Genomic DNA, 24,595 nt, shown 5'->3' on the forward strand with positions numbered 1-24,595 from the left:
CCTTTAAAGACACAAAGTGTTGTACATAAAACATAAGAACAATGTAAAAACAATAACAAACGATAAAACAAATAATAAAGCAAAAACAAAAACAAAGTCTCATGCTGGGTTAAAAGCCAAGGAATAAATAAATATTAAAAAAGATGAACAGCAAACAATACTTTCAATGTTACACTTAATATAATAATAATTATGATTATTATAAAACTATCTCCACGTTGCATGCATGTTAATGCATCAGTAATCATAATCCATTCATAACAATGATAATATAATCCATGTGTAGCATGAACCGGCTCATTTAAAACTCTAACATCAGTTTTTAAATAGATTGATGACGTCATCAGACTGAGAGATGATTACACATTAAAAAAAATACAAAGTTCAGCCTCTTTAATCTGAATCTTTGATTAAACTCATTGATTTTCTTGTTGTTCTTAAACTGTGAACTAACTCCAGCTGTCAGAAAATGCACACACACACACACACACACACACACACACACACACACACACACACACACACACACACACCCGCTGCCAAACTCGAGCTTTCCAATTGGCACTTGAAGGCATCACATCCGCTTTCTTGGAAAACATCGGAGTAGTTTTCAGGAATAAAAAAAACATGAAATATGATCTGAGGTGTGAAATCTGTTTCCAGGAACCAGACGAGGAACAAAATGATCGAGAACAACAACACGTGCAGACATAAGTCCAGACACTGCGAGTCTGAAGCTCTAACGAGATGGAAACAGGAGAAACATCAGACTGAAGCCAGCACAGAGTGTCAGAGAACATGTGAGCGCAGGGAGGAGTTTAAGGTCCTGATCCGAGCTGCACACAGAGGACAGTCAGTCTGCGAGGAGCCCGAACATGAGCCCACACCTCCTCATCCTGATGTGACAAACATCTGCATCATCCCTGTCACATCTGGACCATGAGGAGCTCAAACTCTGCTGCAACTTTTCCTCGAGTTTGGAGGAGCTGAGCTGGGATGAGGAGCAGAGCCTGAAGCTTTTTCTCTCCAGCCAACAAACCAGAGGTAGGAGCAGGTCTGCATGCAGTGCATGTGAGATACATGTAGATGAAGGAGACTTTAAAGCTTCACCATGTTAAAATAACTTTCTTGTCTTCAACTGTCAAACCATCAAATGTGACGATGATGATTGTTAATGTACAGGAAAACTGGCAAACCTTCATTTTATCACAGCTTTCATTTGATGAAACGTTTCTATGCTCAAATATGGAAAAAAACACCAGCCTGTGTTTTAAACTGAGTTTTCACAGTACGAAACTGAATGAACTCATGATACTGCAGGAAAATGTCACTTATTTCCTCAGATATTCATCTTGCTCCTGTTGTTCTGCTTATTTACAGGAATATACTGTATGAGGTGCTCAGACTTTGATGACCAGTAAAATGATTTCAATTGTTCTTGGTGGAATAAACAAAAGTTTTTCTTTTTATTCATTAAATTTAGCACCAGATTCATCCTTGAAGTTTATTTGTGTTCTGGACGAGAAGGTCGATGCCGCCCTGTGTCAGTAATTTGGGCTTTTTGTAGTTTTCTGACAAATCAAGATAATAATATTCAGATAACTCAGTGATTTAAATAATAATCAGTGGCAGCTCTTTATTATCACATCACAAGCTCCTAAACCCCCTTTTTAAAAGACCTTCATTGTTTCCTAAATGTTTCATTTAGCTGCTGTCATCACACATACAGAGCCGGGTTCAGGGGTTCAGCTGTGTCCCTGCTACCTTTGCTGGTTCCTCTGTTTAACCTCTGAACTGTGGTTCTGGTTCAGGTCTCTGATGACACTGGTGTTTGCTTGCAGGCGGTCGTCATGTCGATGTGGATGATCCTCCCTGTCAGCCTGCCTGTCTTCACCATCACTGGAATATGGGTTGTGTAAGTACCTCAGAGTAAATGAACATCAACATGTAATGTCGGGCTCCTTATTATCACCGCAGCGATCACGGTGACCTCGACTGAACGTGCAAAGTTCATGAATGTGAAAGTTTCCTTTTTTGGAAGAAGGGAGCAACACCGCGCTGTTTATTCTACGATTGTTGTCAGTGAAGAGTCGAGCTGGAATTCCTCTCGGCCCTCACGTCTGCAGCTCCTCACACGACAACAGCTGCTTTTATGACGGCATCCAGCATCTGTCACACCGTCAGTACACCGGTGATGTGCTCCAGTGCCTTTGTAGGAGAATCATAAACGGCATCACAGCCTGAGACACTTTCATTGGCTCACTTTGATTTTCAGCTGAAATCCATAAATCTGTGGTTTGCTTTGGTGAAACAGAAATCAGCTTAACGTCTTTTCTCTGAGTTGATTTCCGTGTCACTGCTTCCTTTGTCTCCGTCTTCCTTTCTCTCCTCGGTGTGAGACGGCTGACACAGTCTCCTTTTGTGAAAGGCCGTTCACACCTTCGGAAAGTGAGCGTGAGAAGTTTTCACACCAAAGCTTTCGGAGTCAGCGATGCCTCCGTCACTCTGCAGACCTGTTGGCTTTGAACGCTCTGCTCCGCGGCTGACCCAGAAACAAACTGTAGCATGTTTTACACTTTAACCAAAGCAGTGTGAGCGAGTGGATCAATCCATTCAAGTGATCCGCTCTGTCACATTCATGTGGAGGCAGATCTTCTGTGTCCTGTTGTTATCAGCGATCGATAGAGTCACTTTGACCATCACTTCATTTTCAGTTTTTGTATCAGCAGCTTGTTCTGTTGGTATCTTGGACGTTACAGTGCTTCAAACTGGTTTTGTCTTGATATATTTAAGCCTCAGATAAGATTGTTGACATGTGGCTACAGTTAAAAGACAAACATGCAGATATAAGCTGTGCCATGTCCTCTGCATCGGACACGTTGGACCTTTAAAGACGAGTCTGATAAAGTGCTGGACAATATGAGTCAGAGTTCACTAAAGCAAACATATCTATCGTATATATGGGCAGAGAAAGAAAATCAGAGGTTCACCAACAACAGGAGGATTCATCCTCAGGGGATCATGAATGTTTGTACAACATTTTATGGAAATCCACCAAGTAGATGAAGTCATTAGGATTCCAACAATCCTCTGGGGAACATGAATGTCCAACCAAGTTTTGAAAACTTTAACTCAGCTTTAATGAATGTGCAGGGGAGCATGAATGTTTGCACAGACATTTTTAACAGTTGTTGAGATATTTCAGGTGATGAACTGACTAACAAGTCTCAGCAGGTCGGAGACTCTGCACGTCTGCTCTGTCTCCTTGTAATTCTCAGTATATTTGTGTGTGTTGAATTAGCTCAGACTTGCGGTCAGACAGTGTGTGTGTGTGTGTGTGGATGTGGTCGTTGTGAAGTTTACAGATGTCAAGAAGCAACAGCAGCTCGTCAGTTTAAAACACAGCCGGCAGCTTCTGCGTGCGTGCATGACAGATTAGTCTTTATTTGTTGTTGTTCAGTTCTTTGACCGATGATTCTGCTTTAACTCCACAGATACGCGATGGCCCTGTACAACCAGCATGTCTGCCCCGTGCACAACTGGTACAGCACACACACTCACACACCCTCTGACTGATGTGTTGATATTACTGCATGTAATCCATAACTGTAATGCAAACCCATATTTGTAGGCAGCCTCTTAAATCGCTGCTCTGACTACACATCTTTAACACAAAGGGATCGCTCGTGGCGTCAGACTCAGAGATTTATCTCCCTTCAGCTTTATACAGCTCGCATCTCTTTGACCAAGACTGCACGAGAATAGGACGCCAGTGTTTTGGATTTAAAGCTGGAGAAAAGTTTCCTCGTGTGGACAGAAAAACATGTTTTTCCTTTGGTAGTCTGGGGGTACTCCTGCTCTTGTTACTGTGCCACTGATTGTGATAATTACTTGCAGATGCACATTGTGAAACCGGTGAGACGTGTGGAGGGGAAAACAACACTTTCTCAGATTATGTAGCATCGATTCGGGAACAGCTCATTGCTCATGGCGTGCTCATTTTACACGAGGAATCTTTTCTCAACCGACATCAACGAGGTCCGAGCACCTCCTGGCACGTCTTCATTTAAACACATGGAGGCATGAGATGGAGGAGGAGTGGAGAGCTGTAGCTGGGAGAGGACGTTAAAGAAATAAAGTACTGCAGATGTTTACATGAGGGGAGAATGTGTAAAGAGTGTGTATGGGAGTAAGAAGGGAGGAGGAAGAGGAATCCAAACACTATTTATCTCTGATAGAGCAAACGTCTGTGGCACCCAGGCACCCGACTAACAGACTAACATGAGCTAACAGCAGCTACAGTTGTAAAAAAGTGAGAATTTGACCTGAAATGGAGGATTTGTTCTTCAGTATGTGTGTGTGTGTGTGTTCACAGGCTGTATAATGCATCATGTGAGGAGCCTCTTCCGTTACAGAGGAGTCCGGTCCTGTGCTGCACCCTGGACAACATCCCGCTCATCAGGTCAGTGAGTCCACCTCTGCAGGTGTGTGTTTACCTGCGGACCTCCACGTCTGCTTCCTGCATGTTAACCCTCGGTGAACCAACACAATGGCACATTGTCAGTTTGTAAAACAACAACAACAACAAAACTGACTCACAGTAATAAAAATATCATTCATACACAGCAGTGTGTTTTGTTGTACGCAGGATGTGAGCGCAGATATCGGATGCCTCGCTGTGGTCGGTGGTTTCTACGCTCTGCTCAGTCTGGGGTTTTTTTTTTCAGTTTTATAGTTTTGTTGAACCCAAAACAGAAAAACAAGAATAAGTCAGTAACCATAAAAACATCAGTTTTTTACTCGACATGCAGTCCAGACTGTGATTAGTGAGAAATCTAAACCTCAGTGAATGTCGTCCTGTCTCCGCTCAGAAATCTCAATAGATCACTCAGAACATTTTGGAATCACTTTTAACGTGACAAGACGTCTGATTGAATTCTGTCAGAAACGTGGATTTCATCAATCAAAGAGATGATATGAGAACAGAAACTAATAAAGAGGATGAAAAATCTTTGTATAACCACAGTAATAATCTGAACAGTCTTTATTTAACTTCCATTCATGTCAACTACATTGATGCACAAAGGGATATAACACTTTACAGAAGTCGACGTCACTTCATAACAGATGTGACAAATGTTCCGTATCAAATATGTCCACAGGCCTTGTTCAGGAACACTTTGCCGGGTGAAGAAAAACATTTCAGTAGAGGTAGAGGTTCAATAATTTAGTGGATTAATCGATAAAATTCTCATTTCAGCATCTCAGAATCTCAAAAGATTCATCAAGAATGAAAATAATCAGAAAACAGAGAGCTTGTTTTTCCTCTGGTGGATGTGTCTTTGGATAAACTGGTCCACACTGCAGTCGTGGTGGGGGGGGTCGACCTCTTCACCTCGGCAGGAAGACGAGCTTTTTGCTGCGTGTAGCGGATCCTTCGCCGCTCTTTGAAACGTCGCCACGCTGAGTCATGAAATGTAAACAGGACGCCAAGAATGATGAGAATGAACAATGGGTTTGTGTCGCTGCAGCTTCACCTCGACTCCTCGAGACGTCCACATGTTTCAGTTTCACCACGTTCTTCATGCTGCAGATAAAAACCTGAGAGTCATTCTTTCCCCGACCTCCCGCCTCACTGTCGTCACCCATATAGAGTCGATCGTTCTCCGCTGAACTGTTTTCCAAAGAGAAATCTTGGCGTGCTTTTAATGCCACAGAGTAAGTGAGAACACATTTGCTGATTTGTCATGATTATTTTCAAGGAATTCCTGCCTGAAAGAGCAGATCAGTACAAAACCACGAGGGGGGCCTCGTGGAGGTCGTGGATCTGATATGAACTCTGCAGGAACTTGACTGAACTTTGCCTTCAGCCCACTGAGGTCAGCCGGCACTGATGACCCCCTCCTCTCCTCTGTGTTTTCATTGCAGTAAATGTGGAACTCTCCCACCTGAGAGCTGCTTTTTCAGCCTCATCTGCAGCACCGGCTCCTTCATGGGTGAGTATCAGCAGTGCATGTGTGTTTTATCTTAATACCCATCATGCAGCTCTGGGCTGAAGGAGGCTCTGTGCACTCCAAACTTTCAGGCTTGTTTTCTCAGCTGTAGAGACTCCAGCCAAGTCTCTGTTCAGAGTCCACTGCCAGCCCCCTCCCGCCCCGCTCTGAGGGGAAAATGTCCTGGATGCCATGAATGGTGCGTTTTAATGTCTCATGAGCATTCACCTTCTGACCACGAGGGCAAATACGATGTTCTGCTCCTTAAACTACTCCAACCATCTATTTCGGGTGGTCGACTCAGAGTTCATTGCTCAGTGTGCAGCGTGGTACATATTGATTTTTTTTTTTTTTTCCATCTGTTTGCTTTATTAAAACTTTGCCAGGAATCTGAGAATTCACAGGCATTCACTGCAGAACGCTTCGGTCTACAGAGACTTTAACTTTTATATCACTTGTGCAAGTGCGACATTGTGCAGGCTGCAGAGCCGACTGTTATTTCTCGTTAAGGCGGCTGCAGACTGAGCTGCCCTGATTTAATGTCAGATCTTGCAGAACAGAAGGAAACTCTGAAGCTCCCTTTACATTTAGAGAATTCAAACAGCTCTTATCATGCCGACTGCGAGTTCATGCCACTCAATGAGGAACCTTCCCAAACAAAACAGACTATTCAACCAGACCCAGGGACTAAATACACAAATGAATACCACATGATGAGACACAGGTGGTCATGGACAGGTGAAACTAATAAGGCTGGAATAGATCATCAAAACAGGCTGGAAGCACAAAGAAAGGTGAAGAGTTACAAGGAGACATTGGTCTAAAACTAAAGCTGTATCACCACTGGAGCCTCTAAAATATTAAACATAATCTGAGCTGCATTCGACTAGACGTGATCACTGGATAACAGATGACAGAGTTTCTCACCAACACAAACTGTTTGATGACAGAGGAACTGGGTTTGGTGAAGTGCTGCTGATCACGTAGGCTTACCTCAACACAAAGGCAGCTGAGGGGAAATATTACAATTAATATTCTCAACAACCACCAGGCGCTCCTTAAGAACAGTATGAAGTGTTTTCATGGCGAGCATTCCCAAACTTTACTGATGTATGAGAGGTTATTTCAGTCTGTGTAATCTCTGCCTTGATGTCAGACATTCAGATTATGTTGCAATAGATGGTGAAACCTCGACGTGACTGAAGTTGTGTGTGTTCTCACAGAGCAGCTGTTTCTTCTGAGAAAATGTTGGAATTCGGGGACGTTAAACGAGCTCGTTAACCTGTCACGGTTCACCTCTCCTCAGGGCTTTACACAACCACAGGCAAAGAGGCGTTTTATATTTATACAGTCAGTTCACACTATACAGCAGAGCCACAAAGGTCAAGGGTCAGGCAGGAATCAATGAAATCTATAAAGATGGACGTTGTGTCCCTGAAACGTACAAAAGTTCATAGTGTGAAGTGTTGGAAAAATATTTGCTGCTGTGTGCGAACTCAAACTCAGGAAATTTCCTCAACATCAAACGCTTTCCCTTTTTTTTTTTTTTTACTGTGCTCTAAACAATACCCAGCTTACATCCATGAGGCGGTTTGTTTAACTCGGAGGTGTGGCGGAGACAAGAAGATCAGAAAGTCGATCCCTCGCTGTGCGGCGGCCGGTGAAACACACAGATAAACCCAGAACAAGGAGTCTTATCTGTGCGCACACTCGAGCATCAAAAAGTGAGCACTGTGCTCACCGCTGGGCGAACAACACGAACATCCAAACAGTTTGTAGCCTGATGAGCAGCAGATGTGAACGGCATGAGAGAACTGCAGCATCACGGTTTGAAAGGAGGATAAAGGTCTCTGCAGTGAAATCATTCTTTATTCCTCTGCACGTTAACTATGCAGCAGCATACACACTTCACCTCCAGCTTGTTTTTCTGTTTCCGTTAAGTTGCAGAAAGTCTGAAAGACGATAAACGTCTGAAGTACAGTTTGCATGTATGATGAAACGTGTCCTCCTCTCTCCTCCGTCCTCTGCCAGTGATGCTGATCGCTCTGCTGCGTTACGCTCACGTGATCGAGAAACACCAGAACTGTGTCCTCAACACGGCCGGCCTGTCCACCGCCTGGATCTGTGCTGCCGGTCTCATCATGGTGGGAAACTTCCAGGTAATCACAGTTTGTACCATTCACAATCAGGAGAGATAATCCAACACGTTCTGGATTCTGTCTGTATAACGACATCTGACTTCTGCTGTAGATGTTTGGTCGTGTTGATGATGATGAGACTGATCAAATAAGATAATCACAGCTGCACTTCTGCCACAACCTCAAGGCTGGATTACCGACCGCCACGTGTAGTCTGACTGATAGAAAAGAGTTGCTGTTTACAGGTTTTGAGAGATTGGAGTGCAGAGAAAAGAGAAAATTGGGATTATGACACTAAAATGTCCCAAAAACTGGTGGAAAAATAAAAAGTTCATGCTGATGCAGTTTCATAAACTGAATCAAAAACAGCTCTGTTTTCTAAATGAAACTAAAGTTACACAGTTTCCATTCACAGAGACAGATTGCTATCTCACAGCCTCCGGCTATTGTGAATCACAGTTTCTTTGTGGATGTTTGATATTTTAGTCTTTGAGTATCCCAGGTGTAATCTGATTACAGTCAGCGGGACATTCTGTCCTCGTCTGCCTATTAGTGTAATTATAAGGTTTAAATGTTGCTTTATTCTCGGTCTGATGCTCTTTCTCCTCACACAGACTTTGCACATGTTCAGACCTGCTTAGATACGACTGTACAGGATTTATAGGTCGCTGTCATGGCAACTGAAAGAGGGTCCCTGTGGCCTCTATGTAACATAAACAGTGTGGAGGTAACACACTCTGATCCTCTGAGCTCAGATCACTGGTGCAGGTCAGACACTTGCCCCAGAGGATGGTTTCTAATGGGAATGCCCATGAAATGGACTGAACACATACAGTCTATACAGAAGATGTTGGTCCACCGCTGCCTTGATCGGTTCGTTTGTTTGTGTTATTGTAGAACTAGATCTGAACTAGTGTCAGTTACTGAGGCAGCCGTGGATCAGCAACTCCTGTTTGCTTTGAAACCCTTTGAGATGATGGAAAACGTGTCCTGGTCTTCAACATGTCCAGGTTAAACTCAGATCTCTAACGCTTCTACCGTTACCTCCTCCTGGCTCTGCCACCCGTACGCTCAGGACAGTCCAAACTTTTCTGTCTGTTGTTCCCCGTTGGTGGAACGTCCTACCAGTTCCTACAGATCAGGGGCGTCCCTCTCTACCTTCACAGACCTCCTGAAGACCTCCAGCTCTTCAGAGAGGACCTCCTCTACAACACCACCTGGACATGACACATCTGTCCCTCTACATCTGTCCCTGTACTGACTGCTGCACTGACATGTCCTCGTCACACTGTGCACCGACTGTTTCCCTTTGTTTGTTTGTCTCTTTGGATAAAAAGCTGGATGACTGAATGTAAATGAGCAAATGTTCCCTTTAAGTTCTTCGTTAGTTATCGTCAGTGGACCATCAGGTGGGTTCAGTGTCTGGATCCCGTGAATGATAGACTGTGTTGAATCTGATCAGTGTGTGCTGGTGTGTTCCTGCCCTGCAGCCTCTCAGCACTTTGTAGAGCCTCCAAGTAAATCTCTTTTGAAGTTGTGTTTGTTCAGTCTGGAGATTGTCTGGCAGCCTCTCTGTGGCGGTGTGATCTTAAAAACAGGACGAGCTGGCTGTGCTGTGTGTCTGTGTCCAGTTTCAGGAGGTTCTCAGCTCAGTGTGAGGGTCACCCTTTGTGCTGATTTGTAACTGTACCAGTTTGAAGTAGCTGTTGGAGAAGAGGAGCTGCAGCACATGTTAGTACATGCATGTGTTTTCAGTAGATGCACAGGAACATGCAGAACGTACAGACAGACCTCTGCACAGGTATTTATGTACGGCTCTCATGGCCTCGGGCGCTGACGGTCTTAAAACTGGTGATGAACACGTGTTTCTGTATGTGCAGGCAGAGCAAAAGTTCATTTACTCAAGTATTGTAATTCATATTTAGACACTTAATTTCACATAAGCCAGGTCCCAGCAGCAGCTGATATCACTGCCTAGTCCAGCAGCAGTCAGCCCAGAACCAGAACCAGACCCAGCAGCAGCTGATCTCACTGCCTAGTCCAGCAGCAGTCAGCCCAGCTCGGCGTCTGTCTTTCAGCCTTTTGTTTCACCAAGCTCTCACCAACCACTAAAAGTCAGTCCCACATTTACTCTTGTCCGGCAGCTTCTTGCTCGCTCACTCTCTCCTTTTCTCTTCTTAGCTTCCTCCGTCAGCGTCCTCTTCACTCTCTGCTCCTCTGCCATCATGTCCGTAGAAGCTGCTGAGCCCGGTTACACTGCCCTCTGACCCAGCTCTGGTTCTGGTGGCCGGTCCGGTCCCCGTCTTGATAACATGTGTTAGCCTGGTCAGAGGTCAGTGGTGTAGTTGGAAGCTGCCGTCTCAGATTCCTCCTGCTCTGTTTCTACATGTCTAACTTCACTGTGCACAGTTCATCCTCAGGGATCATCATCCAGTTCACCCTCCAGTAGTTAAGGGTGGTCCTCCCGGTCTTTCTGATTGGCTGCACGGCTCTCCTCCCTGTCCGTGCTCAGTCTTACATAATGAACCTCAGTGTTTGCCTCAGAGTAAACATGGCGTGGAGGCCGTACTAGAGATAAATGGCCACGCACACGAAATGTTTACGTCTCTGGGATGAAGTGTTGATGTTCAATCAGAGTTTCAGGAACGAAGTCAATGAGAGGAGACGTATCGAGTATGTTTGAGCAGCTCGATCACTTTCAACACTCTTTTACTCCCCGCTGTCTGACACAATATATATTCTGTATGTGTGAGTTTGTTTTGTGTTTCCTGTTTTATTTTGTGTCTTGCATTTCAACTTCCTGTCTGTTTTTGATCGCGTGCCTGTCCCGTCTGTGATCACCTGCAGATTAACTTTATCATCCAGGTGATGATTTATTTTATTCTTACTTGTGAAAAATCATCAGCATCACAGTTCCCAGAGCCTTTTCAAATTGAATGATTTGTCTAAATAAAACACCCCAAAATATTAAATTTACAAAGTATGTGGTTTCATTTTCGTCCACGATCCTACTCTTTAATAATCTTTAGTTTAACATAAGTAAAATAAAGGAACTTAAAGAATGACAAATATAACTTTTTTAATTTAAACGATGTCATTAAACATTATTCAGCTGCTGTTAGCTTCTTGTCAGACACACAACATGCTGTTTATTTCTAAAGCATGACATGACAAATTTCATTATTTCTAGGTTGATCTAAGATGTAAAACTTCATATCTCTTCACTCGTTGTGCTGTAACATGGTTCATGTGGCACACGCTCATAAATCAGGCAGAATCTACGCCTGCTTGCTCTTTGTGTCTCTTCCCTGTAATTTTATCCCTTAAACAGCTGTGATGTTCAGGATGTGTAATCATCATACCAGTTGCTGCATTTGAAAATGTGTGTGAGGAAGTATTTATAAAATTATAAACACGGGGAACGTGTACTTCCTCTGTGTGGCGGTGCTGAAACTGACGAGTACGTTACGGTAACGGGTTCCTTCTCAGTTCAGACTGACACAGCGGTCTCTCTCAGCGTCAGAGATGATAATGGAGATGATCTTGTTGCCTTTGGAAACTGCTGTCATTACACTTCCCCTCTCATCTCGCTGCAGATCATCCCGTCCTGTGACCTTTTCTTTGGCAGATGATATTGTAACAGTGATTACCCAGAGTGCCGGTGTGAGGTCACAAAGACTCAGATTATATTAAAGAGAGCGTGGACGGGTTCTCGTCCTGCCTGGTATTAATCTTGAGTTGGTTTCAACCCATCAAAGTCTCGGCGTTGTCTCGGTCTCGATACAGTGTGGTCTCAGTTTTGGTTGTCTTAACTACAACACTGGTATATGTTGGGTATAAGTCTGTGACAAAAGAAACTGAAACAAGTGATTATGTCTGATTACAGTTTCCCTGAATTACTGCTGCCACAAAAAGTAAATGTCTTCTTACTTTCTAAATAATTCTTACTCATACTCTGAGCTTAGATGATACCTGTGTAAGATTTTCAGTGCTTGTTTGTTTCCTAGGTGGATTTTGCCAAAGTCCTCCACTACGTCGGTGCCGGAGTGGCCTTCCCGTCCAGCATGCTGTTTGTGTGCCTTCAGTCGGCTCTGACTTACAGGCTGGCCAAGACCCAGGAGGAGTACCGGATCGGTCACCTCCGCGTTGGGATGGCTCTGCTGGCACTGATCGCCCTCGTCCTCAGTATCCTGCCAACATGAAACTAATTCTGTGTTTCAGTTTAGTTAAATACTGACAGGTTTTCCTCTCTTGTTTTGAGCTGTAAGACTAAAATATCCCTTCATAAAGAACACGTTATATCTCGTGGAGCTGTGTGTTTTGTGTTACACATCCCCCTGCTGGAGAGAAAACAGTCTTACGCCCCTCAGCCTGTAAGTGTATTCCTTTATACTGAAGTGTTTTCTCATCATGAAGCAACACAAATCTTTTTATTTTTATAAACTCTTTAAAGTCACTAACGCCCTCAGATAAATGCTGTGCTGAGGTGTTGTGTAGTAGAAGTAGACTCAAGTACAAATACCTCAAATGTACCTTCAGTACAGGACCTGAGTAAATGTATTTAGTCATATTCCCCCACTGACAACACGACTAACTACTTAACTCAACATATGTATTAAAAATAAAGAAACCTAAAGATGTTTGGATCCTCCTTAACTTCTGATCACAGGTGGAGTTTTCTTCTGCCAGGAGAGCTTCGCCCTGCAGCACGCCTCCGCCATCTTCGAGTGGATCTACTGCATGCTCATCATGCTCTTCTACGGGACTTTTGTCTTCGAGTTCGGGGGCATGTCGGGGGACACCCTCATGGTTCTGTCCAGAGGAGGCGGAGTGCAGAGTTTCTCCAGCTCCTCTGAACACAAGGCGGAGGTGGGCGGTAGCTCCAACCACCACCACCACCACCACCAGACAGAGAGCTTCTCCATGCTGTAACCAAACTGCAGCATCTTCTGGAGGTCAAAGCGTGCCACATGGGCCCATGCATCCTGCACATGCTCACGCTCACTATTGCACAGAGCCAAAGACGGATTCACAGGCTACACTGCAAACCATTGCACAATGTTGTAAGTGCCTTCTCTGACCACAAAGGCGACACACAGTCCTCGCTGTTTGTTTGATTCTCTCTTATCAGACTGAACTCAGACGTCGCTCCTCGCTGAGCAGAGAGCAGCTTGTTTTCACGACACACTGAGCTCTGTATTGTTTTCTACTCAGGAAGTTTTGTTACATAATCCACGTCTGCTCTTTACCTCACTTGCAAGGTGAAGAAAAAAGAAGAGTTCTGACAATAGATGGAAAGTTACCGTGTGCCAAGAATAATCTCATTTATTGTTGTCATACTTTCGTGTTCAAAATGATCCATGCTCGTGTTTTTTTAAGTGTTAATATCAGCAGAAAATATCTTTACGACCACACGGCTGTCTCATATTACCCAGATAAGCTCTGTTGTATATTTTGTTGTATCTTACTTCAACTCTGCCAAAAAATCCTTGTGTCATTGTTCTCAGTAACAAAGACAGTCTTTACCTTTTTTAATGGGACCAAGCTATTTTAGTAAGGATGATGTTCTTATACAGAAATACTTTTACAAGAACGTTTAATAAAGACTGCAGAGAACAAATTAAAGACGATTTCTTATTTTTCATTCACATGCAACCTTAAAAGAAAAATCCCGAAGCCTCTTGTCAAAATGTTTTATTGTTCAAAGATCATATTTACATATTTTTCCAGGATTAATGACACGTGTCGATGAAAACGTTCAATTCTGTGACTCATTCGTCTCGTCTCGTCTTTGCTTTGCAGGCGTCTGCTGGTCTTGATTCACAGTTTCAGTGCCAAATGTTTTAAAACTTAAGAAACAAACCAGAAGAAGGAAATATGACTGTAGGTTCAGTATACATGGTTTCCTTCTGAAACTCTAAAAACTAGTAAGACTTTCATCTTATACCAAATGTAAGACTTCTTAAGGACCAGTGTGTTGGATCTAGTGACATCTAGTGGTGTAGTTGTGGACTACAACCCAGTCAGAGACACTAAAACACAAACAAACTTTGTCCTTTCTGGGCCACTGTAACATGTCGACCCGGAGACAAAAAATGTACCTTATTTTCAGGTGACTGAACAGCACTGAAAACTTAACCGGACACAGTGGACCTCAGATTATCCAGATTATCACTAAAAGCTGCAGCGACAGATTTCTATTATATAAAAAAAAATGTTGGGAAGACTTCATGATTCACTAATTATGAGTCACTGATATTTAAGACTTTTTCTTCTGCCGGTCTTGAAGACATTGAAACTTCAGGCTTTCATCTCAAACAAGAAAAAAATATATAAATGTATGTTTCTAAAGTTTGTACTGAATGTCAGCTACAGGAGGCAGGTTTATTCCTAATCATTCCTAATAACAAGATAATTGATTGTTGAACCGGTTCAAGAACCAGAGGCTGAAACAAAACAAAATATTACAGGAAATTAAAAGTTTATAGTTTATTTTCATTAAGAACTTTGTCTCATTTGATTTTAAAAAGATAGTTCAGATTCCTCCACAGACCACTAGAGGGACGTTGTATACCACCAGTGGTACACGTGCCATAGTTTGAGCCGACTATTTACCATCTGAATACTGACAACAACAACAACAGAAGTCACTAACCTTTAAAACTTCTGGTGGTTCTTGTGTGATCGAGTATCAGCAGATCAAATAAGATCATATAGAACTGAGGAGATAATATTTCAGTCTCGTACATGGACCTCGGACGTGGCTTTGGAGAAGATAAAATATGTAGAAGAATAAAAGTTTGTTGTTGTAGTTTAAGAGCTTTAAAGGCAGACACACGTCTATCATATAAAAACACAGTTAAACATTCACTCACTCACATTTCTTTGGGATATCTGCTGTATGTCTTGAACTCATCTTAATGAGTCGTTTTGTGTCTTAACGAAGCACTTGATGAGAAACAGGTAATGAGATCTTTAAGGGTTTTAGATCGTCCACAGTAACACTAAAGCCTCTGACACTCTGCTCTCCCTTTAAAATTTGGTCATTCACTTATTTCTGGACAGAAAAGCCAAATAGTCTCTGAGTAACTCTGCAGGCATGTGACTGTACACTGTACCTCTGGGACAAAAATACCGAATAGCTCATATTTCAGGTTTCTGTTGGGGGGCTACGAAGTCATAAAGTACAGATGAAGCCTCTCCCTCCGTCCAATGACCACCGATTATCTGCACCCACCCTGACCATCCCTTCATACCCTCCCAGCTGCCACTCTCATACTGGGTTACAGGAATACGAGGGGCTATCTATACATCACACACACACACTCTCTCACACACACACACATACACACTGATACAAACACACTCTAGAAGTTGAGGTTCTTCGGGACCTCCCAGGGGAACTCCTTCCTGCCAAAGTGTCCATAGCAGGCCGTCTTCTGGTAGATTGGTCTCTTCAGGTCCAGGTTTCTGCAGCACAACAACACCTCGAGTTAAGAAGTCCAAGTTAAGGTTTCTCTACATTCAACACAGTAAATGTCCTTAAAAAGTTCAATTAAACAATTAACGATTAACAGGTATGACACGAAAACTGTAGTAACTTACAGGTGAAAGATCTAGATCTAAATGTGTTAGACATGTGGCACACCAAAGCAGATACAGGTTTATCAGTGCACCGCTGACCTGACGATGACGCCGGGTCTGAGGTCAAAGTTTTTATTGACGATCTGCAGCAGCTCCTTCTCGCTCTTCTGAGAGGAGCCGTAGGTGAACAGGGAGATGGACAGCGGGTGGGCGACTCCGATGGCGTACGCCACCTGAAAATACAAAACAAGATCACCTCCGTTCAAAACCATGTGCAGCTTCCATGTCAAAGTTTTGGGTTTCTGGTTTAGTTCTTTTTTTCACGTGTTTAGTTCGTGTTGTTTCAGAGACACAAACACAAAGTAAAGTGACAGAAGTGCAGCACAGTCTATGCAAACAATAAAAAGCCATACCGATACATGAGTGATGGTGTTCAGTGAAATATAAGCTGTAGTATAAGGTGAAAGGTTGATCTTGTTGTAAAGTGATCTGACCTGCACCAGAACCCTCCTGCACAGTTTGGCCTTCACCAGAGACTTTGCCACCCAGCGGGCGGCGTAGGCGGCCGAGCGGTCCACCTTGGTGTAGTCCTTCCCAGAGAAAGCTCCACCGCCGTGAGCCCCCCAACCACCGTATGTGTCGACGATGATCTTCCTGCCCGTCACCCCGGCATCACCCTGACGGAGAATCACACAAATGTTTTTTACAATGCCTCTGCAAGAATCGTGGATTTTAAATATATATATATATATATATAAGGTTATTTATAATAATGTGCAGCTGCATAAACAATTTAACATAACTTGATCACAGTCTGGATTGAATCTTTACAATAATAATACTGTTTTATTATATTTATCATGTTGCCGTGGTCACTGCTTCACCTGTGGGCCACCGATCACGAAGCGCCCACTGGGCTGCAGGTGATAGATGGTGTCCTCGTCCAGGTACTTTGAGGGGACCACAGCCTTGATGATCTTCTCCTTCAGGACCCTCTTCTGCTCCTCCAGGTCCACATAGTCATCATGCTGCACTGAGATGACCACAGTGTGAACCCTCTTTGGGATCACTGCTCCGTTCTCTTGGGTGTAATGAACCGTCACCTGGAGAGAAGATGGAGGAGAACATATTTATTGATATTTAATTCACCTGATGGCTAAATTAGGGTAGAATTAATGTGGTAAGGCATGTAAAGTGTGTTCCACAACACAAGAAACTCAAAAAGTGTTGGCTCCATCGGACCGTGACCTCATTTCTGCAGATCAGTCACTTAAAACACAAACATGGGGAGATATACTCCAACCTTTAACGTTCCCACATCCACAGAGAGCCAACGTGTGCAGTGAGCTCAACAAGTGATATGTGCAGAGGCTGAAACTGTTGGGGGTGTTATTGGAAAGTTGTCTCCCAGCTCAGATGTTGCATACCAGCGTGCTCTGCTTGAGGTCTGCTGGTAAGCACATTCTGGAGGTCACTATCGCTGACATACAAGTGAACAACTACAGTAGAAACACAGCGAGGCCCATCGGCTGGAGAAGAACTTAAAGACAACACCAGTGTAAGTCTGGTGTGTGTTCAGATTATATCATAGCAGCTCGTTGCAGAGATCTTTAATTGTGATGTTTAAATATAAATGACAGAACTCTATCGGCACATTTTAGGGATGTTTGTGTGTGTGGACGCCACCTGTGTCTTCGAATCCGGGCGGAGCCAGGGGACGGTCCCGTTACGTCTCAGTTCAGCCATCTTGGCATTGAGTTTGTGGGCGAGGACGACGGTGAGCGGCATACACTCCTCTGTTTCATCTGTGGCGTATCCAAACATCAGACCCTGTGGACACAGAACCAACATGAATGATGTCGTCATTGATGTCTTATTCATAGTGAGGTACATTATTTAATATTTGAAGTATATTTGGATGTTGACACTTTTGTTCTTTTACTTGAATACATAAGTAAATGATCCCATGTCTAAGTTAACTTTGATTCTATTGTTTCCGTCTCTTCAGACGTTCATAACACAGACAGGATTGGTTGTGTTGTGTTTGCAGATGACCTGGTCTCCAGCTCCGATGTCACTCTCCTGACGATCGATATGAACTCCCTGTGCGATGTCGGGGGACTGCTGCTCGAGAGCCACCAGCACGTTACAGGTTTTATAATCAAAGCCTGGACGGACAGACAGAGACAGCGAGGAGGAGACATGCAGAATGAACTGATGTCATGATGTTTGGTTCAGACGTGAGCTCAGAACATCCTCTCACCTTTGTCTGAGTTGTCATAGCCGATATCTCGGATAGTGTCTCTCACCACCGTCTGATAGTCCACGTTGGCCCGGGACGTGATCTCACCACAAAGCAGCACCATGCCGGTCTTACACACCGTCTCTGTTTGACACACAGAAGAAGACGTGGTATGCAGAGACATTCAGAGACCCGTGCAGAGACAGAGAAGAGGTCATCAGGTGGAAGTGACAGATAGAGCTGAGTGTCATCTGCATAGAAGCCATGCAGGATGATAAGGGGACCCAGAGAGGAGGTGGTGCTTTGATCACACAGTCCAAAGACTGTGAATGTGAGCATGAATGCTTGTTTGTCTCCAGGTCATATTCTAAAACGACCTAAGACGTCCGGGGTCAGTTTGCTGCAGCCCCTGTGACCCTGATGAGGATATGTGGTTAAAGATAATGGATAGATGTATGTATGTTATTAGTCTACTACTGCAGCTGGTGCCTACATCTGTGGTGAAGATATCTGTATGACTTCCAGGCGACTGGTGTTAGTACTGATCATAAGAATAACACAAATGTTGTGAGTGCTTTCGGTGCTCTGCAGCATCCTAAAGGGAAAACACCTTGATACTCACCACAAGCCACTTTGGCATCAGGGTCCTGCTTCAGGTGAGCGTCCAGCACGGCGTCACTGATCTGGTCACATATCTTATCTGGAAAACAAGATTTAAATACATCGATAATCTGAAGTGCTATGTGTGTGCGTGGGTGGTTTCCTCGTGTGAACTTCTGAAAATATCACATGTCACAGTACTACACATCATTCATATTAGGAGATACGGGCCTATGAATAGCTTTGGCTCGGTGAACACGTGCCATGTGACTGTAACACCAGCAGCTCATTCATCTACTGTACTGAAACACACTCAGTTTGCCTTTCTGCAGCACGTTTCACACCAAGGAGGTTTAGTAACTGCTTCAAAGAATATTAAAAATGAACCTTGACCATAAGTTGTTTCATTTATAAAAGCAGGTTGGATTTATAGATTAAGTAATTTTACTGTTGATACTTCATTTTGCTGTTAATGTCAATACTCCTGGAGAAGGAGGCGTAAAAACAAAAAACCTTATTATGTGTAATTCGTTTTAATTTCATAAACCAGATAAATAATGATCTGCATGTTAAGTGCTGCCTGCACACACAGAAGCTCTTCACCGCCTCTGTGTGTGATGATACATGGTGTACATACCGAGTTAAATGTCAACGTCACATGAGTCCGGTTCTCAGATCTTTGCGCTGGCTTCCCGTGTGTCAAAGAAACTGAATGAATGATTTCTGATCTTTGTTATGAACTGTCTCAGCACGCTGTGTTTCAGGCTGATGTTGATTTATTCACCCTCTGTGAATAAGTTTGTGTCTCCACATGTGAGATGTGTGTGTTAACCATGTTCTAGCTTTGGAACCTGCCAGTTCTTTCTAACGGTGAGTGCCTGGGCTTCATGAAATGATATTGTTCATCAACGTGAAGTTACAGAAGAAAGCGTGCAACAGACGGACTGATGTGAATCAGAACGATCAGTTCAGCTGCAGCTGGAACGTCTTCTGGGAAGATCGAGTGCCGCGTTTCCTCGGTATACGTGGAACCAGACTTCTAGGTAAGTACGTCGAGTGTTTGGTGTTGAGAAGAACTGCTGCATGTTTCCTTCACACAAACTCTGCTACAGGAGCAGCTGTCAAGTCAGATGAATCAGCAGCGTAACTAAAACTCACGAGACAACTTTGAACTAATTATTCAACATAAGTTCAGCTGACACAACTTTTCAGAAGCAGCAGCTGAACATGCATTTTTAAGATGAACTTCTGCTGCAGCTTTTGTTTAGTTTGTTTTTCATAATTTACTAGAACAAGTTTTAAAAAGTGGCCTCATGTCTGCACAGTCTAAAAAATAGAAATCGCAGCTCAAATCAGTGCTGCGTGCCTCCTCAAACCACTTCTTTCTGCAACAGTGCCTCCATGCAACGCTCAGGATTCTGCACATTCCTCAAAGTCATCAATGATCACTGAAACATCACACTCCTCATTCATTATCTGCAGCAGGTGAAATGCAGCATGGAGAGGGAGTCCTCTACTCACCAGGATGCCCCTCTCCCACAGACTCAGAGGTAAACATGAAGGACCCATCTTGAGGAGCGTTGTCGTAGCTCCCATCCATGGTGCCATTCATTTTGTCGCTTTCAAAGGTGCCTGAAACACACTGTGGACTGGATAGAGAGCGGAGCAGTGATGACTGTGGAGCAGAAGCTGTCTGAGCACAAAAAGAAAAAGCGTCCTTGTGTTTGTGATCAGAACCAGGATGACACAGACGGACAGATTGTGTGGCAGGCTTCAGCTGCGGTCCAACCTCACAGTCCCAAGGCAAAGCAGCAGGATAACTCTGCACTATATAAGGCAAAGACAACATACACACTCACATGGGGGGAGGGCACCATGTGAACCGGCGGGTTAGACCATTCAGAGGCGAGAATGGGGAGGGTGGGCTCACTTTTTTTTCTGCTTCTTCTTCTTGGAGACTCTTTTTTTAAAAGTCCTCTCGTGCTGAATGTTCCCGCTCTGTCAGAAACTCGACTCATCGGACTCAGATCCCTCCAAAAGTCCCGACTCGTTGTCTTGAATCAGTCAGCAGAGTGTTGATTTCATCGGACGCTCACTTTGAAGCTCCTCGGCAGATTCATTCATGCCTGCTCTTTGTTTCTTTGTACCTGGGGGCCCCTGAGGGCTCCGATGGGGCGTCTGTGGCTGTTTGCACAGAGAGTCAGAGCTCAGACATGAGCTGATGCAGTGAACACGTGAACCCAGGTCTCCTGTCAGACCTGCTTTCATTTCATTTAATAAAACTGCAGCTTTTTATGCAGCTATAAATGGAAACACTTGGACAAGCTCTGCGTGAGCTGGAGGTCCAGTGTGGAGGATTTAATGACATCTAGTGGTGTAGTTGCTGATTGCGACCCCTCGCTTCTTTCTAGCATGAAGGAGAAACTACAGCAGTCGCAAAAAAACTGAAATCTGATCCATAAAAAGATCTTTGGAAGAAAGAAAAGGAGATTTGTATTTTGATGTGCTGAACACAAGATGTCAGCCTGACGCAGAAACACTCATCACACATTCGTTTATCTTCAGAGATGATTTCGCTGCAGTGAAAATATTATTATTCATTTATTATTATTTCATGACAGACAACATAAGAAACATTTGGAAACACAACAAGTCACCATATTTATTTATTTATTTATTTACTGAACTTACAATTCAAACAGAGAACGCTGTAAGTGGAGCACGAACATGAAATGTGATTTTTTTTTCTGAAGTGCAAAAATATTAAAAACAAAAACATCTTTTAATAAAGACAAACTGTGACGTGAAGTCTGTCTGTGTTTGGACTTCAGGGGACGTCCTCCTGAGCTGGAAGGTTGACGGCGTTCGTGTTAGTCTCAGGCCACCGTCTTCTCAGCGCCCTCTGGATTTCTTTTCGGACCTGAAAAACAAACAATGATTTATTTTTGACTTTTTTTTTTAATGTTGCTAATTTTGACAGACGCAGCTTACCTCTTCATTCAGAAAGCAGTACAGCAGAGCAACAAGGAAACCCTGGAGCGACATGAAGAATCATGTCAGTCAGTTCATCAATGAGTTGATGAGTGTGTTTGAGTTTTGGTTAAACATCCAGTTTTTACTATTTGATGACGATTATTGTTATTATTAAACTTTAATAATGTCCTGACATCTGCTGCTGATAATTCAGTCGATGTATCTCTCTTTGAGTCGGCGGTGTGGCAGATCTGTTACCTGGAAGGAGCCGAAAACTAATTCAAAGCAGAGTCGAGGCCGGACGCCGACATGTTCTGGAAACAGTGCAAACACCACGTAGTGAAGGCCGAACAGAGGGATGAGGAGCAGGGTGGATCGGACGAGTCTCCTGCAGCAGACGACAGGAGACGAAGGTCAAAGACCGACAGGTAGAGAGACAGCAGGTGTGTGTATGGAGACGTACCTGTACAGGTGTGGCTCATTTTGGTTCACGCGTGTGGCCTTTGACTTCTGAGCGATGATCCGACTGATGTTCAGGAAGATCAGGAAGTTCATCTGTGGATCACATCACACACCAAACTGTTTCCTGTTTGGATGATGCTCAGACCTACAAGCTGCTATGAGGAGACGGTTAAAGTCAAAGTCTCCTCTTGAGTTTTGTTGAGGTGAAGAAGCTGAGTGCTTACAAAGATGGAGAGCAGAATGGGAGTCTTGATGATCCACCATAGGCGGCTCTCCAGGTTGTCCCAACACCTGCACATACCAAACATTAACATCGTTAACATGAAAATCTGAAAAACACACAAAACATTTCACTCACCCTTCATCGTCGAGCTGTTTCTTCATCAGGGCCCAGACCACAACGGCCACTGACGGAGTTCCTACAAAATCAGACAAATCCAATCAAGACCAACACGTGAACGGACACAAACACACGTGAACACACGCCGTACCCCAGCCGACGGTGGCGTGGATCCAGAAGAGCGTCCTGGTCTGAGTGACGGTGAAGAGCAGCAGAGTCTGCAGGTACAGACCCTCCACGAGCAACCACGAGAAGTTAGACAAGACGCAGAAGTGGAAGAAGGTCACAGCTGCTTTGCACTGAGGCTGAGACGACACAGAGGACACGACTTCACGTCAGAGACGTCACGAGACATTTGAGTTCAGAGACAGGACGAGGGCTGAAGACGTCCCCGAACAAATCAACATATATTTAAAGAATCTGCTTCAGATTCATTCTGCATTAAAGTTTGATTCTTATTCTATTGTTTCAGAGCTGAGACGATTGGTCGATTAATCAGTTAGTTAATCAACAAAACATAACGGATAACTGATGAATTATTTCAGTCCTTATCGAGCAGACTTCGTCTGTTTAATATGATATTAAACTGAATAACTTTCTCAAACAGGACAAGACGTTTAAAGACGCCATCTTCACAGTCGTTCGACATGTTGAATGAATAAATGATGAACTGATTCATCACAAAATAAGAACCCGCAGTGTTGACTGGTGCCTTACTGAGGACACGGTGCAGTGGTCTGTGCTCTGGTCTGCAAACAGCACTGAATCTTTGATGAACACAGACAGACTTCTGAGCATGAACGTCACAAACAGGTTGAGGTGGATGCAGTTACGCCTGCAGAGCAGCTTCCTGAGAGAAATGTTGAGAGGACAGGGTTTAATGAAAACAGGTTCAAACTTTAGTTTTCTGATGTGAAATGAAACCGACCTGAAGCAGCAGAAAAGCAGAGCAGCGACGAGGAGAGCGGCCAGAGACACTCCATACCCAACGCTGTAGATCAACCTCAGGGTGTCGAAGTATCTTTTCTGGAGACAAACAGGAAATATTTAACAGTTTAAAGCATAAAGAACTTTGACCTTTGTATCTACTGTACCTCTGTGCCCATGTCTTCATCTCCATCAAAAGCCTCGTAGTAACAGGCTTCATAATACGGCACGCTTGGTTTACTCCATCCTCGGACTGTGCACCTCCGTGAGATCAGAACTGTGAAGGACAGACTTCAAACTGCAGCTGAAACCTCAAACAGATCCTCTACACTAATCTGAAAGGAGTGTAGTTTCTGTGCAGACTGATGGTTGGACAGATGTTTACCTGGAGGACTTCCAGGCTTCAGCAGCGGCAGAGGACAGTGGACGGAGACGACGTCTCCTTCTGAGACAGCCGGCCAACAGCTCACTCCATCCCACTCCATCACACAACCTTCAAATAAAAGCAGCATCAGCATGTTTGGATGATGTGTCTGTATGAATCCAGAGGAACAGCTACCTGCTGTGGTGTTAAGTGATGCTGCAGCGTTCATCCTCAGCTTACACTCGTCCTCCTTCTTTTGTAGATGAAGAATAATCGAACATTCAGGATGAGTCGACGTCACCTGACAGACACACAAAGACTTTGCATCAATCTAAACTAAAAGAGACACAAATACATAAAAGAATGTAATAACTCACCGTGCACCGTGTGATGATCAGGATGCAAACAGCAGCAGTCAGACTGAAGTTCATGGTTTCAGTCATTAAAGTGTCCGCTCACTTCTTCTTGTGTCTGAGGTTTGCATGAGACGACTGAACAAACATCTCTGTCCTCACCTGGGCAGCTCCATGCCAGCAGCAGGAGGAGGTCTTTAAGTCCCTGCATGTATAATTCATGCTGCACACTGTTGACATGATGGTTTGAGTCTTTAAGGTCCAAACAGGTCGGCTCAGTGTTAAACATGTGCATTAAGTGGAGTTCTTTTATTTGATGTCGCTTTAAAAGACAAACACACCCACAGCTGGAGCTTTCTGAAAGATTCAACCAGAAAACATGGAGCAAACCTGCAGGAGGTGCTGACGGAGGAGAGTGACAGCAGCATCATCTCCGACTGTTGGATTTCAAATCTCTTTCAAACATCCAGATCTTTCTGTTAAACATCACGGCTGTCGGTCAGAGGAGGAGGAGGCCAGGGATGCTGCAGTGTCTCCCTCTAGTGTTTGAGTTCACACTACTACAAATGCATGGTACTTTACTTGAATATTTCCATTTTATGAAACGTTATACTTTCAC

At 43.9% G+C, this 24,595-nt stretch overlaps 3 protein-coding genes across 3 annotated transcripts; 1 reads left to right on the top strand and 2 right to left on the bottom strand.

The window, feature by feature from the left end:
- Positions 1-796: 796 nt before the first annotated feature.
- Positions 797-13,757, top strand: LOC104937336 (transmembrane protein 150A). The gene is made up of 8 exons (XM_010753544.3): positions 797-1,044; positions 1,842-1,915; positions 3,495-3,542; positions 4,376-4,462; positions 5,929-5,996; positions 8,025-8,152; positions 12,139-12,316; positions 12,801-13,757. The coding sequence occupies exons 2-8, from the start codon at positions 1,851-1,853 to the stop codon at positions 13,061-13,063; spliced, it is 837 nt and encodes a 278-aa protein (XP_010751846.2). The 5' UTR covers positions 797-1,044; positions 1,842-1,850; the 3' UTR covers positions 13,064-13,757.
- On the bottom strand, positions 13,600-20,356 carry LOC104937335 (S-adenosylmethionine synthase). Its single transcript, XM_010753543.3, has 9 exons — positions 20,079-20,356; positions 18,580-18,657; positions 17,979-18,101; positions 17,771-17,883; positions 17,402-17,545; positions 16,600-16,818; positions 16,210-16,392; positions 15,815-15,948; positions 13,600-15,601 (listed from the first exon to the last, which is right to left on the bottom strand). The coding sequence occupies exons 1-9, from the start codon at positions 20,167-20,169 to the stop codon at positions 15,499-15,501; spliced, it is 1,188 nt and encodes a 395-aa protein (XP_010751845.1). The 5' UTR covers positions 20,170-20,356; the 3' UTR covers positions 13,600-15,498.
- A 1,008-nt stretch (positions 20,357-21,364) lies between these two features.
- ghrhr2 (growth hormone releasing hormone receptor 2) lies at positions 21,365-24,423 on the bottom strand. The gene is made up of 13 exons (XM_019277727.2): positions 24,001-24,423; positions 23,819-23,924; positions 23,645-23,752; positions 23,427-23,536; positions 23,261-23,358; positions 23,050-23,182; positions 22,484-22,637; positions 22,351-22,420; positions 22,217-22,283; positions 21,994-22,085; positions 21,789-21,918; positions 21,549-21,590; positions 21,365-21,477 (listed from the first exon to the last, which is right to left on the bottom strand). Exons 1-13 carry the CDS (start codon positions 24,064-24,066, stop codon positions 21,385-21,387), a joined length of 1,269 nt encoding a protein of 422 aa, XP_019133272.1. The 5' UTR covers positions 24,067-24,423; the 3' UTR covers positions 21,365-21,384.
- Positions 24,424-24,595: the final 172 nt, after the last annotated feature.

Source organism: Larimichthys crocea, chromosome XVI (genome assembly GCF_000972845.2).
Source record: "Larimichthys crocea isolate SSNF chromosome XVI, L_crocea_2.0, whole genome shotgun sequence".
Taxonomy (NCBI): Eukaryota; Metazoa; Chordata; class Actinopteri; family Sciaenidae; genus Larimichthys; species Larimichthys crocea.